This window comes from Saccopteryx leptura, chromosome 2 (assembly GCF_036850995.1).
Source record: "Saccopteryx leptura isolate mSacLep1 chromosome 2, mSacLep1_pri_phased_curated, whole genome shotgun sequence".
Taxonomy (NCBI): Eukaryota; Metazoa; Chordata; class Mammalia; order Chiroptera; family Emballonuridae; genus Saccopteryx; species Saccopteryx leptura.
In genome coordinates, this window is record NC_089504.1 from 330,174,824 (window position 1) to 330,190,181 (window position 15,358).

Below are 15,358 nucleotides of genomic sequence, written 5' to 3' on the forward strand. Positions count from 1 at the left end.
CTTGCCCAGGATCACATAAGCTGGTGGTAGGCCAGATTCTCTCCACACACCCAGTGGGGGCTGTCTTCTCCCTGGACCCCAGGGGCCTTGGAGCCCAAACCCAGGGCTACGGGTCTGTCCAACCGTGTGGCCCCAGCACAAACAGCCTTCCAGGTTAGTTGAGGACACAGCCTCTTCCTGAAGCCTTGGCCACTCAGTAGTCCGAGACCAGAGACGGTGGGCATCTAGCCGTGGGTCACATGGGAAGCTGGACAGCCCAGCAGAGCTGGGATGCTGAACGGTACCTCCCAGACTAGGTGGGAGTGAGCGTTCTTCATAGTTCCAGAGGCACCTAGAGAGGAAAGGGCGTCAGAGGTCAGAGGTGGGGCTTTGGGAGGCGCATTTTAGAGCTTTCTTCATTTTCCTTGCTGTTTGGAGAAACGCCTTTCTCTGGGCTCTAGGGCATGAAAGGGGCCTGGGGGTAGTGACCTTGGGTCCTGCACTGCTAGGAAGTGCTGCCCCTGGAGGCCAGGCCCAGAGGAAGGTCAGAGTAGGAGTCAGGCCCTGGCACCTCTAAGAAAATCTGGGATGACAGAATCTGGGACCACAGGGAGTCCTGGCCGGTCCTGGCTCTGACCTATGCCCCCAGCCCTTCTGAGGAAGGAAGGGGGGGCTGGCTTACTGGAAGAGGGAGCCTGCACCCCTCCCACGGGTCTTCTAGTCAATTTGGGCAACATTTCAGGAGGAAGTGCTGCCCTGAGTGCTCCTCCCCTACCCCTGCCTTCCCCTCACACAAGCAGCCCACCCTCAAACACCCCCTCCCCCCTTCAGGCTGTACTCACCGCCTCAGACCTTCACGGATGTGGGTGGGATCACCAGCTCGTTCACCCTGGGGGAGAGACGGGCAGGGGTCAAGGCGGCGGGTCAGCGGGGGCCGAGCCCGGGCACTGCTCTGGCACATCGAATCACGGGGGCCGGTTGACCGGACGTGCTGGGCAGGGACCTCGTCAGCCCCAGGAGGAGGTGGGAGAGCCCAGGGGTGGGGAGAGGAAAGAGAGAAGAGTAAAGAAGAGAGAAGTCAGAAAATGAGAGGAGAAGGAAAAAGGTGTCCCAGCTCTGAAAACCATTAACTCCAGAGAAAAACCCAGGTCTAGAACCACCAGGAACAGCCCGGTTCCCCATGGACTCCCACAGCTCCCAAGCTCATCTGGTTTGGGACAGAGGCTTGTGAGCTGCAGGAAGACTTGGGAGCCGGGCCAGCACCCTGAGGGCCAGGTGACCCACCCACATCCCCCTCCTACTACCCCAGGCAGGGTTGTGGCAATGGAGGTAACAGGTCCACCCCACCCCCAACTCACTGCTGCTCAGCCTTGGCACGGTCACTGAGGAAGAAGAGGGCAGTGGCCAGGAAGAACATGCCACCCAGGACCACGACGAAGGGGCAGAGCATGAGGGCATAGCCCAGACTCAAGAACTCCCAGAGCGGGGAGTCCTTGGTGCTCTGGCGGATCAGGTCGGAGATCTGCGAGGGCGGGGTGGGTGTCAGGCCAGGCCCACCTGCAGCCCGCCACCCGCCATGGCTCTCCCGCCCGGCACTCACAAAGCCGATGAGGTAGGGGCTGCCAGCATCCCCCAGCAGGTGAGAGGTGAAGCTCTGCAGGGCCACAGCGGTGGCCCGTCTCGTGGGGATGACCACATACTGTGGAAGAGGTGGCAGGTCAGGGGCCAGAGGGGACAGGCCCACCCACCTGGCCTCATCCCTGGGGTCGGGACACTTCTGAAGCCCTTGTGCCATCAGACCCCTTCCTCTCTGGTGTCTTAACCCCTCACTCACTGCCCTGGGCCCTCCCCCCGCCCCCCACCTCCAGCAGGGCCCTCTGCCCATCTCCAACTGCCTTAGATTCTGTCCTGGGCTCTTGGTGGAGAGCCCACTGCAGGGGTCCTGGAAAACTGAGGCCCAGAGGGACACAGCTTACACCTGTGTCAAGCAGCCTCCTGCCCTCACCTCCCACCAGCTGAGGACCTATCTCGGCTCCCCTTCGGTGAGGACCTGGCAAAGCCAACATTGGTCTGCAAGGGAGGGGGAGCAGGACCCTGCCTGGAAGAGCCTCCACTTTTACCATGGGCATCCCCAGTACCAAATGCCAGGAGCCACTGGGCCCCTGGAAATCTTATCGGCCCAAGCAGGCCCTAGCCACAGGGGTCACAGCGCCAAAGCCGGGTGGGCCAAGGTCGGGAGAGGAGCAGGGGAGCTGGCAGCAGCCAGCCCAGTGGGTGCCCCGACCGGCCCCTGCCCCCAAGCTCTAGTGGCCTCAACTAGTCAGCCTTTGGACAGTCAGTGAGAGCAGCTGGAGCCCACTGGGCACCCCACGACAGGGTAGGGAGGAGACCTGTATCTGATGGGATTGTGTGGCCCCATTTCCAGTAATAGTCACATGGCTGTGACACTTAATAAAATGGGACACAATTTCCCAGGGACCCAAACCCTGTCAGTAGCTGGGGCTGCCCCTGGGGGCAAAGGCAGGGATGGGGGTTCTGCCCAGCACCAAGGGCACTTGATTTAGACTTCTCCCTTCACTGCAGATGTGTGCAGGGAGCCCCCAAGCCACCCTTGCCACCCCGCCTGACTCCACCCTGAGGCGGAGAGACAGCCCCGGTGAAACGGATATGCAGGGAAGCTCCGGTAGGGCAGGCAGCCTTCCTGGAGGAGAGGAGCTGGCAGGGGCCCCAGTGCCTGGCAGATTCTGATCTGGGCTGTCCCATACTGTGGCACCAAACCCTGAGTGCCCTGAGGGTTGGCCCATGAGGAGCCCTTCAGCCTCCTGCCCCCAGGGCCTGTCCCAGCAGCTCCCAGATACTCTCCCCACCCCCCACTGGTCCCCTACATTTCCTTCTCCCAGTCCTCTCTTGACACTGACCTGGAGGACTCCAGAGGACAGAGCCAGGTGTCACCATCCCCCACCCTCACGCTCACCACCCTTCAGACTACTGCAAGTTACCAATTCCACAGCCTGCTCCCTGTTCCGCCCAGGCTGCACCCAGCCCCGCCCAGGGACACAAACCCCTGCCATGCTCAGACAGCCCTTTGTCCCCGGCCGGCTGGTCAGGAGCCCATTGTTGGCCCTGTGAAGACGGCCTCTGTCCTCCTGGCCACAGCCGCAGGCACTCAGGCAGGCGTGCCTGGGACCCAGGCTGAGCTGGATTGATGGGAGCTCAGACCCTGGGGGTGGAGTGCTGGCAGGCAGCACCCCCTCTGTGCCAGCCTGGCACTGCCAGCCTTCTGGCCACAAACCTGAGTCTCCAGACATCCCCTCCCTAAGCAGTCTCCACATCCATCCTGCCTGCTCAGCCCTCTGATTTCTGCCCGTACCATGCAGACCCCAACCTCTGCTCCTCTCCCCGCCTCCAGACTCACCTTACCAGCCTGCTTCCCCCACCCCGCCACCAAGGCCTGCCTGCTCTTCCTCCCCTTCTTTCGCCCTCCCCAGCTGCCCCGAGAGGTCAAGAGGCCTGGTCAGCAGAGGCAACCTCAGCCTGCCTCACCATGAGGATGTCTGCGGTGATGGCCCAGTTAGAGAACAGCAGTGTTTCCCCGACAAAGATGCAGATCTGCCCAGGAGAGACCAGAACAACCGTCAGGAGGCACTCCACCCCCCACCCCAGCGGCCTCAGGTTGCTCTCTGCACCCTGGCTGCTGGCAGGGCACCCCAAACCCTCCCACCCCTCCCTGGGGCCTGAATATACTAGCCGGCAGGCTCAGGAGGAAGTGTTGTGGCTTATCAAACCATGCCCACAGCCCTGAAGGACACCAGAGCCCTGGACAGGGTCTGGACAGAGCAGGGCAGGCAGATAGGAGCCTCCCCCTGGGGAGGGAAGGCCCCTTAAGACTGTATCTCCTTCCAAGCCAGCTTCCCCCACCACCCTTACCCCCCCACACACACTCACATAGGCCCCCACGATGCTGCTCTTGGCGGCCACGAAGATGAGGCAGATGAAGATGGCAGAGCCCAGCATGCCCACAGCACACACCAGCGGGTCAGCCCGCTGGGTCCGCAGGCGGCACCAGCGTGTGGCTCCCGCCCCCGTGACCACACCCAGGAAGCCTGTAAAGCAGGTGATGGCCCCAAAGATGAGGCTGTGGGGATAGAGAACAGTGGGGTACGGGTTAAGAGGAAGACCAACGCTGGGGCCGAGGGCTGGCCCCCCTGCCGCCCAGCACCCCCACTCGGGCCAACCCCACCTGTCCTTCGTCCCACAGGGCGGACTGCTGCATGCCTCTGCTGTCTTCTGCACGACCTGGGCACGGTGCAGGTAGAGCGGGATCCACATGCCCAGGGCCCCTGTGGCGAAGGACACCGCCGACGTGGCCAGGGAGGAAAAGACGTAGCTGCGGCTGGGGAGAGGCCAGAGCAGCCACCCTGAGTGGGGCCGGGACCCCCGCCTCTGGGGCCCTGAGCGGGGCCGGGACCCCTGCCTCTGGGGCCCTGAGTGGGGCCAGGACCCCTGCCTCTGGGGCCCTGAGCGGGGCCGGGACCCCTGCCTCTGACCCCTGCCTCTGGGACACTGAGTGGGGCCGGGACCCCTGCCTCTGGGACCCTGAGTGGGGCCCGGACCCCTGCCTCTGACCCCTGCCTCTGGGACACTGAGCGGGGCCGGGACCCCTGCCTCTGGGGCCCTGAGCGGGGCCGGGACCCCTGCCTCTGGGGCCCTGAGCGGGGCCCGGACACCTGCCTCTGACCCCTGCCTCTGGGGCCCTGAGCGGGGCCGGGGCCCCCGCCTCTGGGGCCCTGAGCGGGGCCGGGGCCCCCGCCTCTGGGACACTGAGCGGGGCCGGGGCCCCCGCCTCTGGGGCCCTGAGCGGGGCCGGGACCCCCGCCTCTGGGGCCCTGAGCGGGGCCGGGGCCCCCGCCTCTGGGGCCCTGAGCGGGGCCGGGACCCCCGCCTCTGGGGCCCTGAGCGGGGCCGGGGCCCCCGCCTCTGGGGCCCTGAGCGGGGCCGGGGCCCCCGCCTCTGGGACACTGAGCGGGGCCGGGGCCCCCGCCTCTGGGGCACTGAGCGGGGCCGGGACCCCCGCCTCTGGGGCCCTGAGCGGGGCCGGGACCCCCGCCTCTGGGACACTGAGCGGGGCCGGGACCCCCGCCTCTGGGGCCCTGAGTGGGGCCGGGACCCCTGCCTCTGGGACCCTGAGTGGGGCCCGGACCCCTGCCTCTGACCCCTGCCTCTGGGGCCCTGAGTGGGGCCGGGGCCCCTCCCTCTGGGACACTGAGTGGGGCTGGGACCCCTGCCTCTGGGACCCTGAGTGGGGCCCGGACCCCTGCCTCTGACCCCTGCCTCTGGGACACTGAGCGGGGCCGGGGCCCCTGCCTCTGGCCCGGGGCAGCCTTTCCTCTCCCACTCCTTCCCCAGGGTCAGAGGCCTCGAATGTCTTCCCTCACGGGTTCTGGGTATGAGCACTATGGCTGTAGAATAATAAACACTAGTGGCCAAGATGTCACTCCCAGCACTGTTGACAGTGGAGACAGCAGAGAGTCTGGCTGAGGGTGCTGGGTGGGCCACCCTGGAAAGAGTGTCCTCTCGTCTTGGCACCCCTCCTTCCCACCAGACCCTCCCAGCAGTGCTCACTTGCGGATCAGAGCCTTCATGTCTCGGAGCCACGAGGTCCGTGCCTTGAGCTGCTCTCCGAGCTGGTCAGCATGACCCCTCTTAGTAGCCGGGACCAGGACGAGGATGAGCGTTCCTGTGATCATGCCCACGATGGGGGACACCTAATTTGGGGACACCAAATTAGGACACCAGGGCCAAGTCGACTTTGTCTCTGCTACACTAGGAGGGGGAGCGCAGGCAAGTCACACATTCTCTGGGCTCTGGGTCCCTCCTCTGGGCTGTATCTGCCCAGCCTTCCTGATTGGACTGCTGAGCAAAGCCACTGGGAAAGTGGTCAGCAAAAAGAGCTTGGGGGCTCAAACTGCACTGTCCAGGGCAGGGGCAGGATGGATGGAGGACTGAAGGAAGAAGGGAGGGATGGGCAGCCAGATGGGTGGAGGAGGGAAGACAGACAGCTGCATAGATGGACAGAGAGATGAACAGACAGATGGAAAGTTGGATGGATGGATGATGGATGGATGGATGGATGATGGATGGATGGATGGATGGATGATGGATGGATGGATGGATGGATGGATGGATGGATGGATGATGGTTGGATGGATGGATGGATGGGAAGAAAGGAAGGCAGGTAGATATTGGACAGACATATGGAATGATGAATGGGGGAGGTCAGAGAGTTGCTGTGTACAAGAAGCCAGATACCAGCCCTGCCCAAACCCCTGGGTCTGGGGAAATTTTCCAGGCCTGATCCTTACCCTGGGGGCACTGGGACGAGACTGGCTGGGCATAAAGCCTCCAGCAAATAGATCAGGTAGGTTATCATTTGAGAGGGGACCTTGTGGGCCTCAGGAGAACAAAGACTCAGGGCCCCCTGTGGGTCTTCTTTTTGTCAGTTCCAAGGTCAAGAACAGGATCTCCAGGCCCCAGCCCTCTGTCCAGATGAAGGGGACATCTTGGCAGCCTGGATTCCAAGATGTCAGCTCTTCCACCAGCTGATAACAGGGAAATCTGTTCCCACCCCAACCCCCAGGCCTGGAGCCCATAGGCTGGGGTGTTCCTCTCTAATCACTCCCACCCACCCCATTAAGAAATTCCACAGAGGCTGCTTCCTTCCTGCTTTTGAGGAAAAAACACTTTGTCTTAAGCTTCCTCTCCTCTGCGAGACTGGGGATCTCTGTTTCCTCTGATTGCACTGTCCTGGGGCCTCGGCGGACTTGCCCTGAATCCTCCCCTGGGACAGGAAGTAGCTGCAGACCCCCACACAGAGGTCTTGTCTCCGCCTCACTCTAGCACGGAGCCAGGGCTTGAAGCAGGAAGCGCCATCGTGGATCTGGAATTTCCTGACATGGTGGGAGAGTTCATCCTCTCAGCCTGGGGAACCCTGATGGTGGTGGGACTGAGCTGGGCTCTGCTCACACCTGGGCTCCCAGGCACCACACTGTGGTCTAAGCTGGGAAACTGCAGGCCACACGGTGAAGCTTGGAGGCCAAGGCTTGCCTCCTAGCCCAGCTTCTGTCCCTGAATCTCTAAGTGATCGTGGACGCAGCTGGTCTGGGGGTGCCCTTACCCGCAAGGCCCAGTGCCAGTCTCCAGCTGCCTGCTTCACGCTGGAGCCAGTGATGTAGCCCAGGCCACTGCAGAGAAGACAGGCACAGTCAGCAAGGACAGGCTGGGGTAAGGGGACAGGGGAGACTCACTATCTAAGAGGCAGAACACCTGCCTACCTGCCCCAACCACCCAGCCAGCCGGCCAGGGAGCAGGTCCAGCATTTCCCCAAGGCTGACCACCCACATGTTTAGGCCACAGAAGGCCGAACCTCAGGGAGGGGAATGGTCAGAAGTTGGAGGGGACCTTGCCCAGATCCTCACCTGCCCAGTGGGATGGCAAAGTAGAAGACAGACAGCATGAGCGTGCGAGTGTTCTTGGTGAAGAGGTCGCCAATGATGGTGGGTGCGATGGTGGAGTAGCTGGCCTCCCCGATGCCCACCAGCCCCCGGGACAGGACCAGCAGCCAGAAGTGCTGTGGGGAGGGGTGGAGAATGCTGGGGGTCTGTCTTACTCCTCTGCCTGCTCATCTTTGGTCCCCACTTTGCTCCACCCCCTGCAGGGTCCACGAGCGAAGGAAGAGGATGGAGCCCAACTCCTATGTCAGCAACTACACCCCCCAGGCCACCCTGGTCCTCAGTTTCCCCTCCATGTAGTGGGTCTGACTGGGCCTGGTTTTCCCACTGTGGGGATGGGACTTGACTTTCCCAAGTTGAGAGTTGTAGGTATAGCCCAGCCAGGCCCCCTCTGTCCTCATAAGCATGGAGGATATAAGCCTGTGTCTTCACACACACACACCAATTGGGAAACTTCCTCACTGAGTTCTGGCCCCACCTTGGGAGCCTTGAGGCACCCCCACCCTGAGTCCCACCCGGAGGCAGGGCAGCTGGGCTGACCCTGGCAGCACTGAGGATCAAGTGTGAGCGGGGAGTAGGCAGGGCAGCCCAGTGGGCTCAGTACCCCTCCCCCATACACACATCAAAGAGCAAAGCCCCACTGAACTGGGAAGGGTGAGGCTGTGCCAGATGCCAATGGTACTGCCCCTTTGATGTGGACCCGTCCTCTCTGTCCCTCAGCTGCCCAGGGCCTGAGAACCCAGCCTGGTCATCTTTCCCCGGCCCCACCCTGACCACCCATCCGGCCAGCATCGCCCACATCCAGCCCTCCTTTGGGCTCCCTGCTTCCCTCTCTCCATCTGCCCAGCTCTTTTCTGGCCCTTGCTCTTGTCACTGGTCCTGCCCTGGTCTCTTATTTCTATACCACACTCTCTCTCTCCATCTCTGAGTCTTTCCCTCGTTCCTCACCTCTGCTTCTTATCCTGGGGATCATCTGCCTATAGCCTTTCCCTATTTTTCTGTTGGACTGTCTTTCTTGCCTTGATTTCTATTAGCTTTTTATATATGATGGGTATTGATCCTTTATTACATATGTCCCAAATATTTTCCGTCATCTTTCTTTCCGCTTTGTATATGGGGAGTTCTACCGTACATAAACTTTACTTTGTGTTGTTTAATTTAAGGATGTCCAACCTGTTCATTTTCCCTTAAGGTTTCTAGGCTTCACATCTTGTTCAGAAAGGCCTACTCCATCCCCAAATGCAAAAATATTATCTAATATTTATGTCTACTTTAGAGAGAGAAGGAGCCATTCCATCCATCTTGTTTCATAGTCTGCTTTTCCCCTCATTCTTTTTTTTTTTTTTTTTTTTTGGCAAAGACAGAGAGAGTCAGAGAGAGAGACAGATAGGGACAGACAGACAGGAAGGGAGAGAGATGAGAAACATCAATTCTTTGTTGTGACTCCTTAATTGTTCATTGATTGATTCCTCATATGTGCCTTGGCCGGGGAGCTACAGCAGAGTGAGTGACCCCTTGCTCGAGCCAGCGACCTTGGGCTCAAGCTGGTGAGCTTTTGCTCAAACCAGATGAGCCCGCGCTCAAGCTGGCGACCTCGAGGTCTCGAACCTGGGTCCTCCGCATCCTAGTCCGATGCTCTATCCACTGCGCCACCGCCTGGTCAGGCACCTTTCCCCCTCATTCTTATCTTTTAATATGGATCTAATTCATTCTTTTACAATCACAAGTCTCATAGGATGAAGACACCCCATTTCATCTGGGCTCCCCTCACTTATGTTCCTTTAGGCTGTTTCCCTTTTTTCTCCATTTTAAGACTGCAGCAAACACCCTTGCATGCACCTGTGTCCACAAGTTGGAGTTTCTGTCTCAGGCACATACCTCCAAGTAGAAGGCTGGGCCGTGGGATGTACACAGCTAGAATTTTACAAAATCCTGCCGTTTTACTCTCTCCAGAGTCTCTATCAATTTACACTCCCACCAGCAACTTTAATAACACTTGGTATCGCCAGCCTTTTTAATTGTTGCCAATCTGATGGGTGTGAAATGGTATCTCATTGTTGTTTTAATTTGCATCTCCCTGATTTCTCAAGAGAAAGTACTGTCTCTTCCTACTTTTATTGCCCAGTAGGTATCTTCTCCTGGAATTAATTGCCTGTCGCTATTCTTTACCCATTTTCCTGAGTTATTTGCCTTTTCCTTGTTGATTTATAATTCTAGATTTTTACAGTTTGCTTTTTACTTTACCTTAACCTATCTGGAATTTATTTTGACACGTGGTTTGAAATACAGACTAAACTTTATTTTTCATCCAGATGGACAATTCTCCCAAAACCATTTAAGATGCAACTTTCATCCCACACTCAGTTCCCATAGAAAGGAGGACTGCGTTTCATTGATTCTTAGTCTTTCCCTCTGCTGTTCTAGTCAGAACAAGTATAGTGTAGTAACTGATGGGGCAAGTCCCTTTTCCCGGTTATTTTTCACAATGTTCTTGGCTGTTCCTGGGCATTTTCTCTGCTAAATTAACTTCAGAACCACATTGCCAAGGTCCACCCAAAACTCTTGTGAGACATGGATTGTTTCTGCACTGAATTTATAGATTAATTGGGACCCTGGCCTGTTGGCTCAGTAGTAGAGCATCAGCCCAGCATGTGGAAGTCCCGGGTTCAATTCCTGGTCAGAGCACACAGGAGAAGTGACCATCTGTTTCTCCACCCCTCCTCCCTCTCCTCTTCCCACAACCATGGCTTGAATGGTTTGAGCAAAGTCAGCTCTGGGCGCTGATGATGGCTCTATGGCCTTGCCTCAGGAGCTATAATAGCTCGGGTGCTGAGCAACAGAACAGTGGCCCAGATGGGCAGAGCATTGCCTGGTAGGGGGCTTGCCAGAGGATCTCGGCCCAGGTGCATATAGCAGCCTGTCTCTGCTTCCCTGTCTCACTAAATTAAAATATATATATATAGATTTAATTGGAGTGATCTATCTGTTTTCCTCTCTGCCTCTGCTCATCTTCTCTCCCTAACCCTCCCTTCCTTCTACACACCTGGAGTGGGGCCCAGCACTGGCATCCTGGCCCTGGACTCACTGGTGAATACCACAAGTAGCATCAGAGATCAGAAGACCAGGGGCCTGGCCGGGGTCAGAACAAGGCCCAGAGGGGCGCTAGAGGCTCTGGTCCAGGCCCCACGTTTTACTGTGCATGTCAAGCTCTACCTGACACTCTGGGCTTGGAGCTTACCTGAGCCTGATTGTCCTCTGGAGCTGCCCCAGGAAACACAGTTGTAACCCCAAACCTGATTCTCTCCACCCTCACCTCCAACTTCCTCTCAATCAATATAAATCTGATTCACCATTGCCCTTCTTCACACTCTTCCAGGGTCCTGCACTGTCCTCGGGAGGACCCCAGAACCTCCCACCTGGCATTTGAGGCTCTCCATGACTTGGTCCCTGCCTTCCTTTCTAGCCAAAACTCTCCTCTTCAATTTCTTAATACACTCAACTACTTCGACTCCCATGAGTTTGCTCCCTCTGCCCATACTATCTTCACCAAAAAGCCTAATCTCCCTGTGCTGCCTGCCCAAACCCCACCTCCGCCAGGAAGCCTTCCCTGACCCATGGGTTTTAAAAGACTGCTCTCTCTACACTGAGTACTCTCAGTACTCTGCACATCTTGAAGCCTCTAAACATGGGACCTCCTGTCACATCTTCCCATCTCTAGCCTGGGTGCTTCCAAGGACTGGGCCAGGGTCTTCTCCTTTGTCCCAAAGGCTGAAAACTCCTTGAGGACAGATGCTGGAATTCTCCCTAATCTTCCTCTAAAGTAACCATCATGTGATGGTTAACATCCCTAGTGATAGGACACTTGAACATCCCTAGTAATGGGAAACTCACTACCTCTCAAAGCAACATATCTCCTTTTTGGAAGAAAGAATAGAAATAATTATTTGCTGAATACCTGCTATGTTTCAGGCCCTAAATATTCATTAGCTCAGTTATTTCTCACAATAAATCTTTAAGTTGAGAAGTATTCTCCCTATATTAAAGATGAAGAAACTGAGGCACGGAGGGGTTAAGTAAATTTCTCCAGATCACAAAGCTGAGTGGGCAACCGAGTTGCGATATTCAAACCCAGAACTATGAGAGCTGAGTAAGAAATACCTTTCTTGTGTTGAAGTGATGTTTGCCTACCTAGGACTTTGACCCAAGTAGTTAGCTGGTCATCAAATGAAGAGCAAACTGTGGGAGGCCCAGACATGGGTAGTGGCTCACCTATGATCAGACAGCAAGATGATGGAGGAGCCAGGACTAGAACCAAAGGGACCTGACTCCTAGGCCAGACTAGTTCCCCTCGTTCCTAGCATCCTCCCCAAATCAGAGGCAGTCTGGGCTGCAAGTCTCTCAGTTCAGGCCAGTGTGGGGAAGTCCCTATTTGTAGGACCAGTTTATAAAAAGTACCCAAAGACCCCCCCTTCACCCTACTCAACTTGAAAGATGCTAACTGGGGTTTGAGCAAAAGGGCTGGACCCCCCCCCCCCAGTCTAGACTAAAACAGGTTCATCAGACCGGCCACCCACTGAAGGCACAGAGGGGACGCTCAGGGTTGCCAGCAGGACGTCCAGACAGGCCTCACCTGCTGGGAGATGAAGGAGCTGGAGAACGTGACTGCCGACCAGAAGAAAATGCCGCAGCTGAGGATCACTTTCCTGTTGAAGCGGTCGCCCAGGTAGCCAAAGACGGGGGCAGCCACCATGAAGCTGCAGATGAACACTGTGCAGGCAGAAGAGATCTTGAGGGGTGGTGCAGGGTCCCTGTGGCTGAGCCCACCTGCCCATTCCACCCCCACTGAGGCCCTGAGCCCACAAAACAAAGCGTAGCCTAGGCCAGGGACTGAGGAAGCAACCCCAGACAGGGAGCAAATGTAAGTGATAAGAGTTAACAACGAGGAAGCAACCTCAGTCAGCCCGGGGCCCAAGGGAGGCAGGAACGGCCCCTGGCTCAGGTTATTCCACAACGCCACCCTCTTTAATGCAGGCCCACAGTTTGTCCAGTTGCAGGCGAGCTCTTTGGGTACTTTGAAAACAGTCAAGTTGTACTCACTGAACAGTTTCTAGATGCCAGGAGCTGTACTAGGGCTCACCACAAAGCATCTTATACATCCTTTCAACCCACCCCACCCCACCTCGCCGTGGGGAGACAAACTCAGGGAGAAGTGACTTGCCCAAGGCCCCACCAGCAGTAAACGGCCCAGTGGGGAATTGATCCTGCCTGTCTGACTCCAGAGCCAGTGTTCCTTAGACTTTGCCACACTGCTTTCCTTATTAGAATTGGGACAGAGAGGGAAGAAAACTACCCCGGGTCACACAGCAAAGTGGGATGGAACTGGACCTGGTCTCATACCTGACACAGCCACCCTCATTTCCAGTGGGCTGCAAAGGCTTTCCTGACATTTGGAAACATTGTTGTTCATTTGTTTATTTGTCCACTCATCCATCCATCCAACAAAACAGAAAAAATTCCTGCCCTCTTGGAACTTTCATTCTACTAGGCAAAACAGACAATTAAATAAAAAAATATAGTAAGTCAGATGGTGACAAGTGCTAAGCAGGATAAAGGGCAGAAGCAAGAGATAGGAAATGTGTGAAATAGATGTTAAAATTTTAAATAGAAGGGTCAGAGAAGGTGACATTTCAGCAGAGACCTGAAGGAGCTGAGAAAACAAATCATGCAAATATTGGGATAAGAATAGCAAGTACAAAGGCCCTGGGGCAGGAGTGTGCATAATATATTTGAGGAACAGCATAGAGGCCAGAGTGGCTAGAACAAGAGGGGCAGAAGGGGAAATGCCAGATGGGGTGCGGCCTTCTTGCCTGTTGTGATGCTGTAGCTTCTGAGGGTGAGAAAGGAAAACACTGGAGGATGCTGAGCAGAGGAGTGCGCTGACCTGGTTTTGTTCTTCCAGAACAAGAGAAGGGCAGAGTCTCAGAGGACTCCATGGGGCTGCCACTGCCTATGATGGGAGGGGCCTTGGAGGTCCCAGGTGGGATAAAGAGGCCAGCAAGCAAGGGTAGGCTCTGGGTCACAGGCAAGGCAGCCCCCCAATACTCCCCTTGGAAGGCAACCCCACAGCTGATGGGCAGATGGCCAGACAAACACTGGGGGTGGGCAGACAAGGTGGCCATGACTGGCCTCTGACCGCCAGGCTGAATGTGCACATGGTCTGGGCTACTCTCTCACAGACCTGAGTCCCCAGGGAGGCAGGATGGAAGAAGAGAAAGGGGAAGGGGAGGAAGGAGGGAAGGAGGGGAGGAGGGAAGGAGGGAAGAAGGTCAACTAGGGAGAGAGGGCTGGGCTGGAGGAGTGTGATTGTCTCTCTTATCCTAGTGGGTACAGTGAGTATGTATGGGTGTGGGGGGGACCAGTTAGTCCCAACTACATATGTGTGACTGGGACCTTGGGCAGAATCAGCATAAAGATGCACAGATTTGGGCTCCAGTGACATTCTAATTCAGCTCTGTTCCTTCTCAGCTGGGTGACCTTGAACAGGTCATAGCCTCTCTGTGCCTCAGTTAGCAGTGTGCTGATAAGTGTTGGACAACTGGCTCTCCTGATGTGCAGTGTTTGCCAATTTTCACTGTGTAAATACTCCCACCCCAGCTGATTTCAAGCTACTGACATGATGTGTGTTCCACACAACATTGTATATACAGTATTTCTACCAGACAGATATAATAGAAGTAAATAACCTTAAGAACATAGGTAAGAGTAAAATGTAGTGAAATAAATGGGGAGTGATAAATTGTATTTATTACCTTTGTTTTTAATATACATTATTTAACTGTAAGTTTACATAATTTAGTTTTTAATAATGGCTGTTTAACAACCAAATGACATAATTCCTGAAAATCTAACAATTCACATGCGAACTTCCAGCATGCGAACTTCCTCATCTGTAAAATGAAAATAAAAATAGCAATTCCCCTGTTGTTCTTGTAAGACGCTTAATGCCACACCCTGCCCAGAGTGGGTCAGCCTCCGTCAACACTGGGCCCTTGTTTAGATTAATCAAGGCAAAAATTATTTCCCCGTATCTAGAAAAAGAATTTTTCCTGCTGGGCCTGCCTCCCAGGACCTGCCTGAGATCAGACCAGGATATGGGCAGGAAAGAAATTTCAGTCTCGTTAGGACTTACACACACATTAGGGGGAGGAGGGAGAACTCTCCCCGCTGTGTCTATCTGTGCTAGGTGGGGAGCGAGCAAAGACATCAGAGTTGTGCCCTGTCTGGTGACTGGCAGACCCCATCCATGGGCTGCCCAGCTTCAAGGACTAAAATGCCAGGGAATCAGAAAGGAACCTGCCAGGATAATGTAGGCTTCATGGAGGTGGTGACGTCAGATCTGGACACTGAAGGATGCATAGGAATTTACCAAGCTGTACTATAACTATTATATAATATTTATATTATATTATATTATATATATAAATTACATCTCTTATAAGCAATACTGTATAATGGTTGAAGCACAATGCTTATTGTTAATAATAATTTCAATTACCATTTATGGAATACTTATTATAGGCAAGGCCCAAGGATGTGCCCTGGACATAAGCACAGGTTATCTCATCTGATTCTCACGATTATCTTATCTTACAGAGGGGACAAAGGGGCTGAAAGGAGTGACATCACATGACTAGTGTGTGGCTGGGCCAGAATTTAAACCCCAATTTGTCTGACTCCAGAGTCCTTGCTCTAAATCACACTACAAACAGCCAAGCCCAGAAGGGGGGTGGTCGCAGCTGATGTTCCCAAGGTCAGAGAAAGTTCAGGGTGTGTTGGGGACAGCAAGAAAGCAGGTCCTGCTGCAGCATAAG

At 55.7% G+C, this 15,358-nt stretch overlaps 1 protein-coding gene across 2 annotated transcripts in view; it reads right to left on the reverse strand.

Annotated features, from left to right (window-relative positions):
• Window positions 1-192: 192 nt before the first annotated feature.
• Window positions 193-15,358, reverse strand: part of SPNS2 (SPNS lysolipid transporter 2, sphingosine-1-phosphate) — a 36,203-nt gene continuing 21,037 nt past the window's right edge. Inside the window, exons 3-13 of one of the 2 annotated variants that reach the window (XM_066363400.1) lie at window positions 12,118-12,254; window positions 7,455-7,606; window positions 7,154-7,220; window positions 5,602-5,744; window positions 4,220-4,372; window positions 3,925-4,114; window positions 3,523-3,588; window positions 1,580-1,678; window positions 1,338-1,501; window positions 822-868; window positions 193-331 (exon numbers count right to left, since the gene is read on the reverse strand). In XM_066363400.1, the coding sequence (XP_066219497.1) occupies window positions 826-868; window positions 1,338-1,501; window positions 1,580-1,678; window positions 3,523-3,588; window positions 3,925-4,114; window positions 4,220-4,372; window positions 5,602-5,744; window positions 7,154-7,220; window positions 7,455-7,606; window positions 12,118-12,254 (1,214 nt within the window). In that variant the 3' untranslated portion in view covers window positions 193-331; window positions 822-825. Of the gene's footprint in view, window positions 332-821; window positions 983-1,337; window positions 1,502-1,579; window positions 1,679-3,522; window positions 3,589-3,924; window positions 4,115-4,219; window positions 4,373-5,601; window positions 5,745-7,153; window positions 7,221-7,454; window positions 7,607-12,117; window positions 12,255-15,358 lie in introns of both variants that reach the window. The other variant, XR_010748880.1, reaches the window with a different exon arrangement.